Raw genomic sequence first — 12444 nt, forward strand, 5'->3', positions numbered from 1 at the left:
GGGCCCAGGGGATTACAGAGCTCAGGAGGGGCTCTGGAGCTGCTTCTCTGGCCTCTGACATCAGTGGCGCCATTCGCAGTGGTCAAGGGCCTCTGTCGTCCACGGCACCAAGTGCAAGATCGAGTCCCGAAGCCAAGTGCCTGCAGGGGGCACCGCTGTGGGTGGCCAGGCAGCTGCTGTCACAGCCCCTCAGTGGGGATAAGGAGTAAAGACTGTTGGGTTGGCTGGTAGCTTCTAAGTGTGCTGGAGAATTTGGGAAAAGGAAATGAGGCGCTCAGAGCTTAAAATTCCCAGCCAGGGGCAGATAGAGAACCAGAAAGCGTCTGTGCTGTGCAGAAAAGCCCCTCAGACAGGCCCGCCCGCGAGGCTGGCCCTGGGCTGGGAGCTCCCGGGAGGGGCCCCAGCCCCCTCGTGGAGCAGAGGGCCTCACGGCCCCTAGACGTTTGTGCCAAGTGAGGCTCCTGCGGAGTGCCGCTTCCTCCTGGGAGTCTGGAACCTTCACCAGGCACAGGTGCCCGCGACCACTCCCAGGAAAAGCCCCAGGCACTGTGTCTCCGACGGGCTCCCCGGGGAGACAGCACCTCACGGTCTCATCATGGCTGGTGGCAGAGAGCTAAGTGTGTCGTGTGCTCACGCCTGGTCCCCGACTTGTCCCCACCAGCCTCTTCCTTTTACTGATGTTGCTTTGTATCCTTTCTCTGTCCTGAATCCAGCTGTGAGCATGGCCTCTGCTGAATCCTGGGGGCCCCCTAGCGAACCTGGGAGAGGTTCTGGGGACGCCGACACAGTTACCAAGTGCCCACCTGAGGACCCCAGCTCAGCTTCCCTAAAAGAATTTCTCTCTTGGAGGCACAGGGTCCGACTTCTGAAAATAAAACCCAAAGTTCAGCCTGGTGTGTGGCCACATCACAGGCAGGTTGAACAGAGGACTCTCGGGTCCCATCTCTGAAAGTCTGGGCATTCTGGGGGGAAGAATAGCCCCTCCTCACTTGGGTGGGGACGTGTGAGCAGATTCTGGTGGAGCCGGGGGCTCGAACCCCTAAATTCTGCTGGGGCTTCTTTGCCAGAAGACATCCTTCCTGTGCATCTGGGGGCTATAGTCCCCTCATACCTGAGTAACCTGTAATGGTCACCTGCTAAGTAGCTGTCTTGCGTGGCGACAGACTTAATCACTGCTTATAAGCCAGAGGCGCCAGTCTGGAGGTGGGACATCAGGCTGGACACCCCGCTTCCTGCCTGTCACTGTGCTCAACGGTGACCTGTCGGCAGGGGCTGCTGAGCCAGGGCTGCTGTTGGCTCCCCGAGGGTCCCGTCCTGCCTGCCTGTCCCCGGGGCAGCTCTGTGATTACCCTGCTCCCACAAGGGGGGCATTGCAGCCCCAATGTCAGACTTCGAATGTCTTTCTCTCCTGGTAGAAAGGAAATTGGGTTTATTTTGAGTACCAATGTTGAATTCAGTCCTAAAACCTTAGGCCTGTGCAAAAATGTTTTTCTCCCAATTTGATCTTTGGATCAGATTCCCAAAAGTGGACTTCTGGGAGTTGGCTGTCAGCAGGGTCACAGAAGCCCTCAGTCCTCTGGGCGGGGGTGGAATATTCAGTTTGAAGGTTCACGGAGGTGACGTCTGCCCCTTGTCCCTGGCCTTTTATAAAGAGGAGCCTGTGCGCTGACAGCAGACGCCCGTCAGGCTACACGGCTGGGGGACAGCAGCTGCGAGGTAACCTCTGGGGAGGGCATATGCGGGGGGGGGGGCATTCCTTAAATAGTTAAATTAAATAAGGCCAACTGATTCTGCCTTGGGGGTTAGCCTCAGAAGAAAGGTTTGAAGCCACTGAAATTGAAATTGTCATGAAAATACTGGCAACTTCTCTTTTTACCAGAGCTGTTTTCCCAGGAGTGGCCCACTTGTGGGTGGCGGGAGAAGTGGCGGTCCGAGGGGTGGGTGGTCTTACCTGTCCGGGTTCCTCTTGCTGCAGGTGGACCTGAGCACCATTGGTCGGTGGGGGACAGACCTGGGGAAGATGAGGACCTGCCTTGTGCCTGGGCTGGCCCTCTGCCTCCTGCTGGGACCTCTGGCAGGTGAGGGGCTGCCTGCCTGTCCTCCTGTGCTGTCCTGTCTAGGCACTGGGGTACCGGTGGGTGGTGAGGTCCTTCCTGGGGGGCCTCTGGGGTGACTTCTCTCCCTTCCCTCGCAGGGGCCAAGCCTGTGCAGGAGGAAGGAGGTACCGTATTGCTTTCCCGGTTCTGGTCTCACGTGTCTGGGGGGCGGTGGGGGAAGAAGAGTGGCCGGGTGGGAGCTGGCCTCCCGTCCAGAGCAGGGGAAGTGGGAGCCCTGGCTCAGGTGTAGGCTGAGCCTCACTGGCAGAGGGATTGCAGCCTCTTCCCTGGGCCCTGTCCTCCAGCCACTGGGGACACACCGGGCAGGAGAGACCCTCTGAGCCCCCGAGGACCCCAGCATTCTCATCTCAGGCCCCTAGTCCCACCTTGGTGCAGAGCATCCGGACTCCAAGGCTGGGGGCTGTGGTGTCCTCCGAATCCCACCCGGATGCCCTGCATCCCGCTCAGTGTCTGCAGGATGGGTCAGACTCCGCCCTTCTCCCCTCCTCTGTCCCCCAGGCCAGGAGTCCTGAGGGGCAGGGCTGGTGTTACCCGCAGCTGCTCCTCGGATGGCCAGGCTCAGTGCCTCCGCGCAGGTGGGGTGGGTCAGCCCCTGAGCAACGGTTGTCCTCCCTCTAGACCCCTACACGGAGCTGCCGGCCATGCCTTACTGGCCCTTCTCCACGTCCGACTTCTGGAACTATGTGCAACACTTCCAGGCCCTGGGGGCCTACCCCCAGCTGGAGGACATGGCCCGAACCTTCTTCGCCCACTTCCCGCTGGGGACCACCCTGGGCTTCCACGTCCCCTACAGGGAGGAATGAGCATCCGGGGCAGGGGGGCCCCCAGCCTGTGGGAGTCGGGCCGGCCTCGTACTGAATAAACTCCTGACTTGAATGCACGACGCACGTGGTGGTCTTCTTGGTTTTCTTAGGAGAAGCATCTCCACTCTGCTCCACTTACTCTCTCGTTTGACAAATCAGTCTGGCCCCTCTTGCCCATCAGGGAACACTTCTTAGAAAGGCCTGTGCATGGTTTCTGTCCACCAACTGTGCACCAACTGTGACTCCCCCTGTCCTCACACTGACCCTAGGAGGATCCCCAGAGTGTAGGTGGGGAAACTGAGGCAAGCAGACACCAGCTAACTGCCTGGCTTGTTGACGGGACCCAGGTCCCATCCAGGCAGCTGCGCCCCAGGAACCCCCCCCGCCTTGGCCACCGAGCTGGACAGCAGGCAGACCCACAGCGGCCTCCCTGGGCTGGATGCCCTGCCAGGGCTCCACCCCTCATGCTCAACTCACACCAGGGCAGCTGGTCTGTGGGCATTGCTGGGTGCCTGGGCGCTGGTTCTGCAGGCAGAAGGGCCCCCAAAACATGACCAGCAGTGCAGATTAGGGGACTTGGGGGGAGCGGGGCTGCCTGCCCTGGGCAGAGGCAGGACGCACGAGCTTCGGGCCCCACCCCATCAGATGGCGAAGAAATCGGTTTAATGGGCTGCAAGCTGCTTGTCTTTAAAATAATAGAAAATACTTCCTATTTAACTTTAGACACTGGTATTTGTACTAGCATCTAACCATAGAAACCATTACACATAATAAGAATTTTGTAAGGCTTTGTGAAACTCGTGTGCTGCGTGTTCTGCTCGTTGGAAATATGTGATGGGAATGAACTCCATCCTGTGTGCAGCCTCCAGGGTCTGCAGGCTGTCCTTTAAGGTGAATGAGAAGTAGGGGTTATTCTGAGAGTTCTCTCCCGGAACACTGGCATGGACACCCAGCTGTGCTGGGAGGGACCTGGGAGGGGGAGGGGAGGTGGCCGCGGTGCCCAGACAGTGGCTGCCCACTGGCCCCAGCCGTCCAGCAAGGCTTCCTGCCCTCACTTCTGTCTCCACCTCCTGTGGACAACGAGTAGCTTCCCTCCCTGTGTCCAGGCTTCAATGTGAATGAGGAAAAATCTGTTGGCCTAGCCTGTCGCTTCGGGAAAAACCAGTACATTCTTTGTTTCTTTTCCCCCTTGATGCTGGTCTGAGTTTGGTTTCTGTAAATTAACTGCACACACACACACAAACACACACACACACACACACACACACACACACACACACACACAAACCCGACTCCTATGAGAGTCCACTTGTGGGAGCTGGGCCTTGACCAAACGTACCAGACGAAAGGCACCCTCACCCCCTGGACATGGTGCTGACCTGTGTGTTAATTCATGTGCGTGTGTGTGTGTGTGTGTGTGTGGTCATTTACATGCCACTCGGATTTTCATGCACCCAGTTACGTCAAGCATTGGAGAATGACGGCTCCAGATGCCCCTTAAAAGTGCTCGAAGGACTGCCTCCCATGTGCCTTCCGGGGAAGCCCCTGGGGTGCCCTGGCCAGAGCTGTGTCCCCTCTTGGACACACCCATGACCACCCAAGACGCATAGCTGCATTATTACGTGTCTTCAAAGTCCCAGCTGCCCTTCTGTTCTCAGAAGAAGAAAGCCCCACCCTCAAGCAACCCTCAGCAGATGCCCTACTTGCCTGCCCTGTGGCCCCGGGGGCACCTGGCTCCCCATTTAGGACTCAGATTTGGCTGTGACCCTCTCTGTTCACCTGAGCACACACAGCTTCATTTCCCTTCTGTGCACCCCTCTTGGTTTCCCTTCACAGTCAGACCTGGTGGTGGGGGACCCCTCCACTTCTTGCCCCATGTCCTCAGCTGGCTTCACCCCTCAATGCTTGCTACCAACAAGCACCACCGGCAGCCACTGTCTTCTCATCCCTACCTTGGCCGCTGATGGCCTGGGGGACCACACGCCCGCTGTGCCCAGCAGTCAATGCCCGTGTCGACTGAAAAAAACGCACAACCTAGAAGTTGAGAATTATGTTTTATTTGGCAGACATACTGAGGACTTAAGCTCAGGAGACAGCCTCTCAGATCTCATGGTCCTGAAGAGGAAAGGGAGGAGCCAGGATCTATAGTTTTTGCCAAAAAAGACTAGGTAGTTGGGACATCAAAAGATTCCTGCTAATTAAAGAAAACCAGACATCTCAAGTTAATGAATTTAGTGCTTTTCTTTGTATGGGAAGATGCAAGCGTCTGGGCTCACTGAAATTACTCCTTTGATATGCACCTGAACTCTCCTGACGGCCAGGATCCTGCTTTCCTCCATCCTGAATCCCCTCAGGGTGCACAGTGGGAGCCGCTGCAGAGGCTGAGGGCCCGAGGGCCTCAACATCCTTTGTTTACTGATACCGCAGGGGACATTCTTTGTTCACACCTGCTGTCCTGGAGCAGTCACCAATAGGGTCCTTTTCACTCTCAAAGGATATGGTCTGGATGTGATCACCCAGCGACAAGCCCAATCCCCTGGTGCTCTCAGGGGTCCCCCAAGCCGACCCTGTCCTTCCACCCCTGTGACATCACTGCCCTGCTTCTGTTCCTCCATAAACATCAGTGTCCCCTGGGGCGGACTCTGTGCCCCACTCTCCTGGAGACTTCACCCCTCCACAGGAATGGGGGTCCCTGTGCTTTGAAACTACTCAGAAGGGGAGTTGGCTGGTACCATGGACTCAGGCTCCACTGGTCTGACTTTCCCTCGGGCACTTGGGGTGACTCGTGTCATGGTGACATTGGAGGCTCACCCACCCGGCCAGTCACTTTCCCTTCTCCCTTGGCCCTGCGCTGTCCACCCACGCCTGACCCGGGGCCACAATCCCTGCTCAATCTAGGCTCAATTCCCGTCTCCCTGGAAACACCCTCCCCTCCCCCTCCCCCTCCCCGCCCCCACTTCTCTGGCAGCCCAGCCCCCAAGCCTACCTACTTCTAAAAGTCTAGCTCAGATATCTCATGCTCTCCTTCCCCACCATCCCTTCCCCTCTCCCTCCTGCCCTCACTTCTCTCTCATTCACATTCTTTTAAAAAACTTATGATAAAATACATACAACAGAACATTTACTACCTTAACTATTTTTGAGAGGCATTAAGTGCGTTCACACTGTTATGTGACCATCATCACCATCCATCTCCAGGATATTTCTTCCCCTCATTAAGCACTAACTCCCCCTCCCCCTCCCCCAGTCCCATTCTACTTTCTGTCTCTATGAATTTGATTACCCTGCGTACCTCATATAAGTGGAATCATACAGTATTTGTCTTTTGGAGATTTCACTAAGCATAATGTCCTCAAGGTTCATCCACATTGGAGCAGCTGTTAGAATTTCCTTCCTTTTAAAGGCTGAATAATATTCTACTGTATGGATGGACCACATTTTGCTCAACCATTCAAATGTTGATGGATACCTACCCGAGTTCTTTCACATTTTAGCCATTGTGAAAAATGTTGCTGTGAACGTGGGTGTACAAATATCTCTTCGAGACCCCGCTGTCAATTCTTTTGGGTATATGCCCAGAGTGGAATCCTGGACCATACGGTAAATCTATGTTTCACTTTTGAGGAACCTCCATACTGTTTTCTACAATAGCCGCACCATTTTACATTCCAACCAACAGCGCACAGGGGTTCCAATTTCCCCACATCCTTGCTAACATTTGGTATTTTCTGGGGTTTTGACAGTAGCCATCCCGATGGATGTGGGGTGGTATCTCATTGTAGTTTGGTTTGCCTTTCTCTGATGATCAGTGATGTTGAACATCTTTTCATAGGTTTGTTGGCCAGTTATAAGTCTTCTTTGGATAAATGTCTATTCCAGTCCTTTGCTGATTTTTTAATCAGACTCCTTGTTTTCTGTTGTTGAATTTTAGGAGTTCTCTGTACATTCTGTATATTAATCCCTTATCAGATACATGGTTTGCAAATATCTTCTCCCATTCTGTGGGTTGCCTTTTTACTCTGTTACCCACGCATATTCTTTAATGGGTATTTCCTGGGCACCTGGCAGTGTCAGGCCCTTAGGTCCAAACTGTTTGTGGCCGCGATGAAGTCTCGGCTTCCCTTGTGTGCCGGCAGCCACGCGGAGACCCCGCCCACCCCAGCCCCAACCAGGCCAGTCCTGCCCGCCCCGACTAATGGAGGAGGGGACCATAGCGTGGAAGGTCCTCCGGCGGCTAGACCTGCCAGATGGTTGGGGGGGGGGGGGGGGGGGGGGGGGGGGAGGAAACCATAGAGTCGGCCGTCCTCTCGAGTCTAGACTTGCCAAGGCGGGGCTTGCACCGGAAGAGGGAGTCAGCGGGCCGGAAGTGGGTCGGGGACGCCGGAGCTGCAGGCGGGGATGAAGCCGGCGGTGGACGAGATGTTTCCCGAGGGTGCGGGGCCCTACGTGGATCTGGACGAGGTAAGGCGGGCGGCGCCGGGCCGGGCGGGAGCGGAGCCAAGGCCAGCTGTCGGGCGCGGGCCGGGTTTGGGGCGAGAGAAGGTGGCGGTCTGCGCGGGCGCGCTCGCCGTCCCGGCGATTCCTACCTCGGGCGAGAGAATGGGGCCTCCGGGAACCCAGTGAGGTGGCGGCCGGGATGGCTACGGGCCGGGGTTGCGGTGAGCGTCGGTGCCCGCGGCCTGGAGCCCCGCAGGAGCGATTGGTGGGGACCCCGGGGACGGGGTTGAGCTCGTGCCAGGTGCTGGGGAGGAGGTAGGCCCCGGCCGGGATGGCGTGCTGTGGCGCGGCGGGGGCGAGTGCCCGTCTGGGAGGAGGGGAGACGAGAGCTCGGCTGACCAACGGCCCTTGGGAAAGAAGCGGCCGCCAGCCCGCGGAGCGGGGGAGAGGGGCGCCTGGCAGGTCTGTGCTCCGCGCAGGGCAGTGGCGAGGGTGGTTGTGTCACCCCATCCTCTGGGCACAGGGCGTTCCTGTCTGGTGTTGGCGGTGTGTGCTCGGAGTGTCAGGCCGGCTCCGCGGGGTCCGGACCTCGATTTCTCCTTGTCAAACCTCAGGGGGGACAGACCCATTCTGTGTGCTCCTGGGCGTCCCTGGGCGAGGCCTGGCGGATCGGGAGCGAGGCCTGCAGGGTCTAGGGGACGGCAGGTCGTGCCTGGGAGAGCGGGAATGGGATGGAGCCGGGCAGGCGGGGTTGGGGGGCAGATGGTGCATGGCCTGTAGCCGTCCTGGGACAGGTGGGTCCTCTGCACCCCAGCCCCGAGGCACCTGCACTCACCCCCTGCTTCTCAGCCCTGTGCTCCAGGCGCTACCTTAGGCAAGCGTGGAGTCGCTGGAGGGCTTTAAGGTGCGGAGTGACGGCTGTGACTGGTTCGTGGCGCCGTCGGTCTGGAGGGTTTGGGGTGAGAGAGTGGGGCAGTACAAACAGGGGGACAGGGGGCGCGAGGAGGGTCTGAATGAAGGCAGTGCCTCCAGAGGGAGGTAGGCGCAAACTCTGCAGCTGTGTCACAGGTAGAATCTGCACAGCTTCCTGTGGGGACGGGGCAGGGGAGGGCGCCTGAGGAGGGAAGGAAGGCTCTGAGAGTCCCTGCTGCTAAGGGAGCACGGGAGGTGCTCCGCCCTTTGAGCCAGCAAGAGGCAGGGCAGACAGCCTGGGGGCGGTCGGGAGTCAGGGTGGCAGCAGGGCCTGAGGGCCAGCCGTCCAGGGTGCTGCCACCAGAGGCCTCTGCTCTGGCTGTCACCATGTGACTCTAAAAGAGGCTCAGAATCCTCGCCACGTTGCCCAGCTTTGGTTGTGGCGTTGTTTCACTGCCACCGTTGAGTGGTGGCAGTGGGAAGGCCTGTGATGGCCCCGCCCCCTCCCCAGAACCCCAGGTCAGCAGGTCAGTTTCTTAGGGGAAATGGTTTAACCCTGAGAAGCAGTCCAGAGCAGAGCAGTGGCCAGGCTCAGTTTTGCGCGCGCTCGGGGCCTCTTGTCCAGGTGTTTGCAGCAGTGCTGCTGTTTGGGGCAGCGGCAGGACTCTACGGAAAAGGCGAGAGGAGTCGAGGACGTCCGACCCGAGGGGACCCTCGCCGTAATTCCTTGGAATGCCGCCTCCCCAGCCCTGCGCGCACTCCCTCCCTTCCCCTGGACTAAATGTTGTCTCCGACCTGGACACTTTCTGCCCAGGAGTGGTGTGGAGCCTGCGTGGCACTTATACCACCCGTTCTCTCGGAAAACCCCGCTGCCATGAGCTTTCCTTTCCCTCCCCAGGCAGGAGGCAGCACCGGGCTCCTGATGGACTTGGCGGCCAATGAAAAGGCAGTTCACGCAGACTTTTTTAATGGTAAGGACGCTGGGATTGGCTGGCCGGTTTTAATCTGTTTCTTCTGCAAGTTATGCAGTGGAGCAGCCTTGTGACATGAGTGACTTGGATCGTAGACCAGTAAAGGCCAGATCTTGTGCCATTCTTGGAATGCCGTGCAGCCCTGTTTTTCAGGAGGGAAAAAAGCTTCCAGTCTTATGTCCCAGTTGTTGAGTTTGAGCCATGAACGTGCACTTGGACACCTGAAACTGTAGCAGGGTCTGGTCCGTCTGGCTTTCTCGTCTCCCCTCTCTCGCGATGGCTGGTTTGCTTTCCTCTCCCTGTTCGCCACTGGGTTCCTGTCCCCTGGGCTCTGCCTGTGCAGAGTGGCAGCCACACTCCTGCTCTTCTCCACCCCTTTTCTCTGACACCGGAGCTACTCGCATGTAAGGGCTTAATGCTAGCTTCAGGAACATGGGTGGGGTTTTACCAAATAAACAGTGAGAAACCAACTTTATAGGAAATCTTCATATACGTTTGAGGGGGTCCTTCTCGTGTCCCCTTCTGGTTTCTTAAGGCCTTGTTCCTATAGAGTATATTCATCCCTACCAAGGGTTAAATCATAAGAAACACAAGATCGCTTTCTTAGGAGAGTAAAGTGGTATTTTATCTCTTACCATCCGCCTGTCATCCAGGGTGCCTGCCACTACAAAGAACTTTCGTCACTAGTTAGTGGTGGCCAGGATGTTGCCTTGCCATGTTGGTTTTCAGGGGCCCCGAACCTCTCTGGCGCCCGAGCCTGTGTTGTTTTTTCTGGCTGCTTTTCAGTTGTTGCCTAACGAGAGAAGCCAGGCTGCTGCATGAGGGCAGCCTTCCCGGGGAGCCCAGCTGCTCTCCCCAGGCAGCGTCCCCGCAGGACTGAGGGCGGTGACGTTTGTTAAGTTCTCCGGGGGAGCAGATGTGGGGAGCACGGGGTGCAGAGCCGCCACTAGGACCTCACCCGGGTAGGGGTGTATGGTCCCCAGTACGGCATGATCCACTCACATTTTGAGGGTCTCCTTGCAAGCCCCCCTCCTCCTCTGCCAGCCCGGGGCTTAGAGACAGTTGGCTGTGTTCTAGAGTTCAAGGTCACGTGATTTCCACCAACAGCCCTTTAATTCTGACAGAGCACCTGTGAGAAGGACCCAGGCCTTCAGGCCAGGTGAGCACGGGAGCGGATGAGGGCGCTTTTCCCTCCGAGTCCGAGTCCGGCAGGGAAGAGAAGGGGCGCCGGCGAGCAGACACCGCCTGGCAGGTTGTGACGGCCCAGGTGTGCCGGAAGCCGTTACCGCGATGAAGCCGAATGGCCTTTGGAAGGACTTGTCCGTAGTCCTTTTCACTCATGATTGAACAGATAGGTTTTGATGGCCTGTCGTCCCCTAGGCAGTGGAGTTCAAATCCCGAGCGAGGTTCGCTCTGCTCACTCAGTGTTTTACAGAATGGGAGCGCTAGACGGGGTGGACCGGGACGGCTCGGGGCGAGAGCCCAGACAGGTGGGCGCAGGGGGAGAGTGGCGGAGCTGCAGGACCACAGGCCAGGCCAGGCGGTGGCAGAGGCGGGCACCGGTGGGGCCGTCCAGGGGGCGGGGCGGGGCAGGAGGTGCCTGGGTGCCGCCTTTCCCCGGGGAGCAGGGGTGTGGGGACCAACCCGTCCTCCTAATGGCTCTTTGTTTACTCTGCACATTCTCAGTGCACGGTACACGTGAGTGGCTTTTTCTCTTCTTGTGAAAGTAACACATAACCCGTGGTGGGGATGTAGAAAATATACAAAGAAGTAAACAGAAGGACAGATAACCATGAGTTTGGCTTTGACCCCCTCGCAGGATGCAGTGCGCTGTGAATTTCTGGCGTTTCTTCTAGTGGGAATGGGGCTCAGGCTGTTTCTCAAGCTTAACTATAGGTCAGACTCTCTTAAAGGGAGTCGTTCTCACGGGGCTCTGTCCCTCCACCGCCTTTCTCCCCCCAGCTCTGCAGTTTCCTGCTCACGGCTGCGAGCGCAGGCAGCTTCAGCCCACCTGCCCTGCCCTCCACGCAGCGTTGGCGAGAGCAGAGCCCTGGCCGCGCTCACGGGCACGCAGTCACGGCTGTGAGGGGTCGCCCACGTGGTCCAGAACACGCCCTCGTGCATTTTCTTAAGATTGTCATCTAAATAGAAACAAGAGTAAAGGTGCACTCTGGACTACTGTCCCTTTGGACTGTATGAGCCCCGGTTGGATAAAATTGAGAGCCTGTCCTGGGAAAAGTCCTTTATCAGATTGTTCACTGTTTTCTCTCTAGTTTTGAATGACCATATGCCTCATTTTATAGTTATTTCCTCAGCTGTAGACCTCGTGTGCCCCATCAATGTGTGATTTTGTTCATTTTGTAGATTTTGAAGATCTCTTTGATGACGATGATATCCAGTGAGGTGTGTCCGGCGGTGCGTTTGCCCAGGCTTTGCCATGATGTGGTGTGGTGGATCGCCTCAAAGGACAGTTTTAGATGGTTCCAGAGAACTTGTGGAAAACACTTGAAATTCGGAGATGGTTAACGAAGAAGGAAAAGATGGTTTTAACTATCTGGATGAGGCCTGTTAATCTCTGAATGTGACCGCCTTTTGTCCTTAACTTCAATTAAAAAAGTGATGTTATTACTTGCAGGGTGATTTTAATGCTTGCATTTTTGAGTGAATATTACAATCCCTAGACGTCTCCTTGTGCATACGTGTACATGCATGCCTGTGTTCCATGCTAAGAGAAACAGGTCTCAGCATAGAAATACATGGTGCACTTTTTGTTTTTGCGGTACGTGGGCCTCTCACTGCCGTGGCCTCTCCCATCGCAGAGCACAGGCTCCGGACGCGCAGGCCCAACGGCCACGGCCCACGGGCCCAGCTGCTCCGCGACACGTGGGATCTTCCCGGACTGGGGCACAAACCCGTGTCCCCTGCATCGGCAGGCGGCCTCTCAACCACTGCGCCACCAGGGAAGCCCCACATGGTGCACTTTTTGCTCTGTGGCCTTGAGTAATTCTGACAGCTCACGGTTGCTAACGTGGTGTTTGTGTTAGACCCGTAAGCGGTGCAGGCTGGCTCCTGGAAGTGCCTGTGAGACCTTACTCGGGTCCCATCCCTCCCCTGGAGGCACATGTAGCTGCGTGTTTCCCCTCCTAACGTCAGAGCAGTTGCTGTCCCCAAATCTGAGGCTGGAAGAAGCAGGGCAACTCGATA

General features: G+C 57.1%; 2 protein-coding genes across 2 annotated transcripts; both read left to right on the forward strand.

The window, feature by feature from the left end:
- The first annotated feature begins 1871 nt into the window (after positions 1–1871).
- OTOS (otospiralin) lies at positions 1872–3131 on the forward strand. Its single transcript, XM_022568335.2, has 3 exons — positions 1872–2078; positions 2195–2221; positions 2736–3131. Exons 1-3 carry the CDS (start codon positions 2021–2023, stop codon positions 2918–2920), a joined length of 270 nt encoding a protein of 89 aa, XP_022424043.1. The 5' UTR covers positions 1872–2020; the 3' UTR covers positions 2921–3131.
- Positions 3132–7275: 4144 nt separating this feature from the next.
- COPS9 (COP9 signalosome subunit 9) lies at positions 7276–11874 on the forward strand. Its single transcript, XM_022568137.1, has 3 exons — positions 7276–7381; positions 9168–9240; positions 11605–11874. The coding sequence occupies exons 1-3, from the start codon at positions 7319–7321 to the stop codon at positions 11640–11642; spliced, it is 174 nt and encodes a 57-aa protein (XP_022423845.1). The 5' UTR covers positions 7276–7318; the 3' UTR covers positions 11643–11874.
- Positions 11875–12444: the final 570 nt, after the last annotated feature.

This window comes from Delphinapterus leucas, chromosome 8 (genome assembly GCF_059928025.1).
Source record: "Delphinapterus leucas isolate spDelLeu-1000000601 "Yukka" chromosome 8, BTC_Dleu_Yukka2, whole genome shotgun sequence".
Taxonomy (NCBI): domain Eukaryota; kingdom Metazoa; phylum Chordata; class Mammalia; order Artiodactyla; family Monodontidae; genus Delphinapterus; species Delphinapterus leucas.

Excerpts from the sequence above, each read along its gene's own strand:
- OTOS (XM_022568335.2), top strand. The coding sequence starts at position 2,021 with ATGAGGACCTGCCTTGTGCCTGGGCTGGCCCTCTGCCTCCTGCTGGGA. Across the intron at positions 2,079-2,194 it reads CCTGCTGGGACCTCTGGCAG|GGGCCAAGCCTGTGCAGGAG; the intron begins GTGAGGGGCTGC and ends CTTCCCTCGCAG. Across the intron at positions 2,222-2,735 it reads GCCTGTGCAGGAGGAAGGAG|ACCCCTACACGGAGCTGCCG; the intron begins GTACCGTATTGC and ends TCCTCCCTCTAG.
- COPS9 (XM_022568137.1), top strand. The coding sequence starts at position 7,319 with ATGAAGCCGGCGGTGGACGAGATGTTTCCCGAGGGTGCGGGGCCCTAC. Across the intron at positions 7,382-9,167 it reads CCTACGTGGATCTGGACGAG|GCAGGAGGCAGCACCGGGCT; the intron begins GTAAGGCGGGCG and ends TTCCCTCCCCAG. Across the intron at positions 9,241-11,604 it reads TCACGCAGACTTTTTTAATG|ATTTTGAAGATCTCTTTGAT; the intron begins GTAAGGACGCTG and ends TTCATTTTGTAG.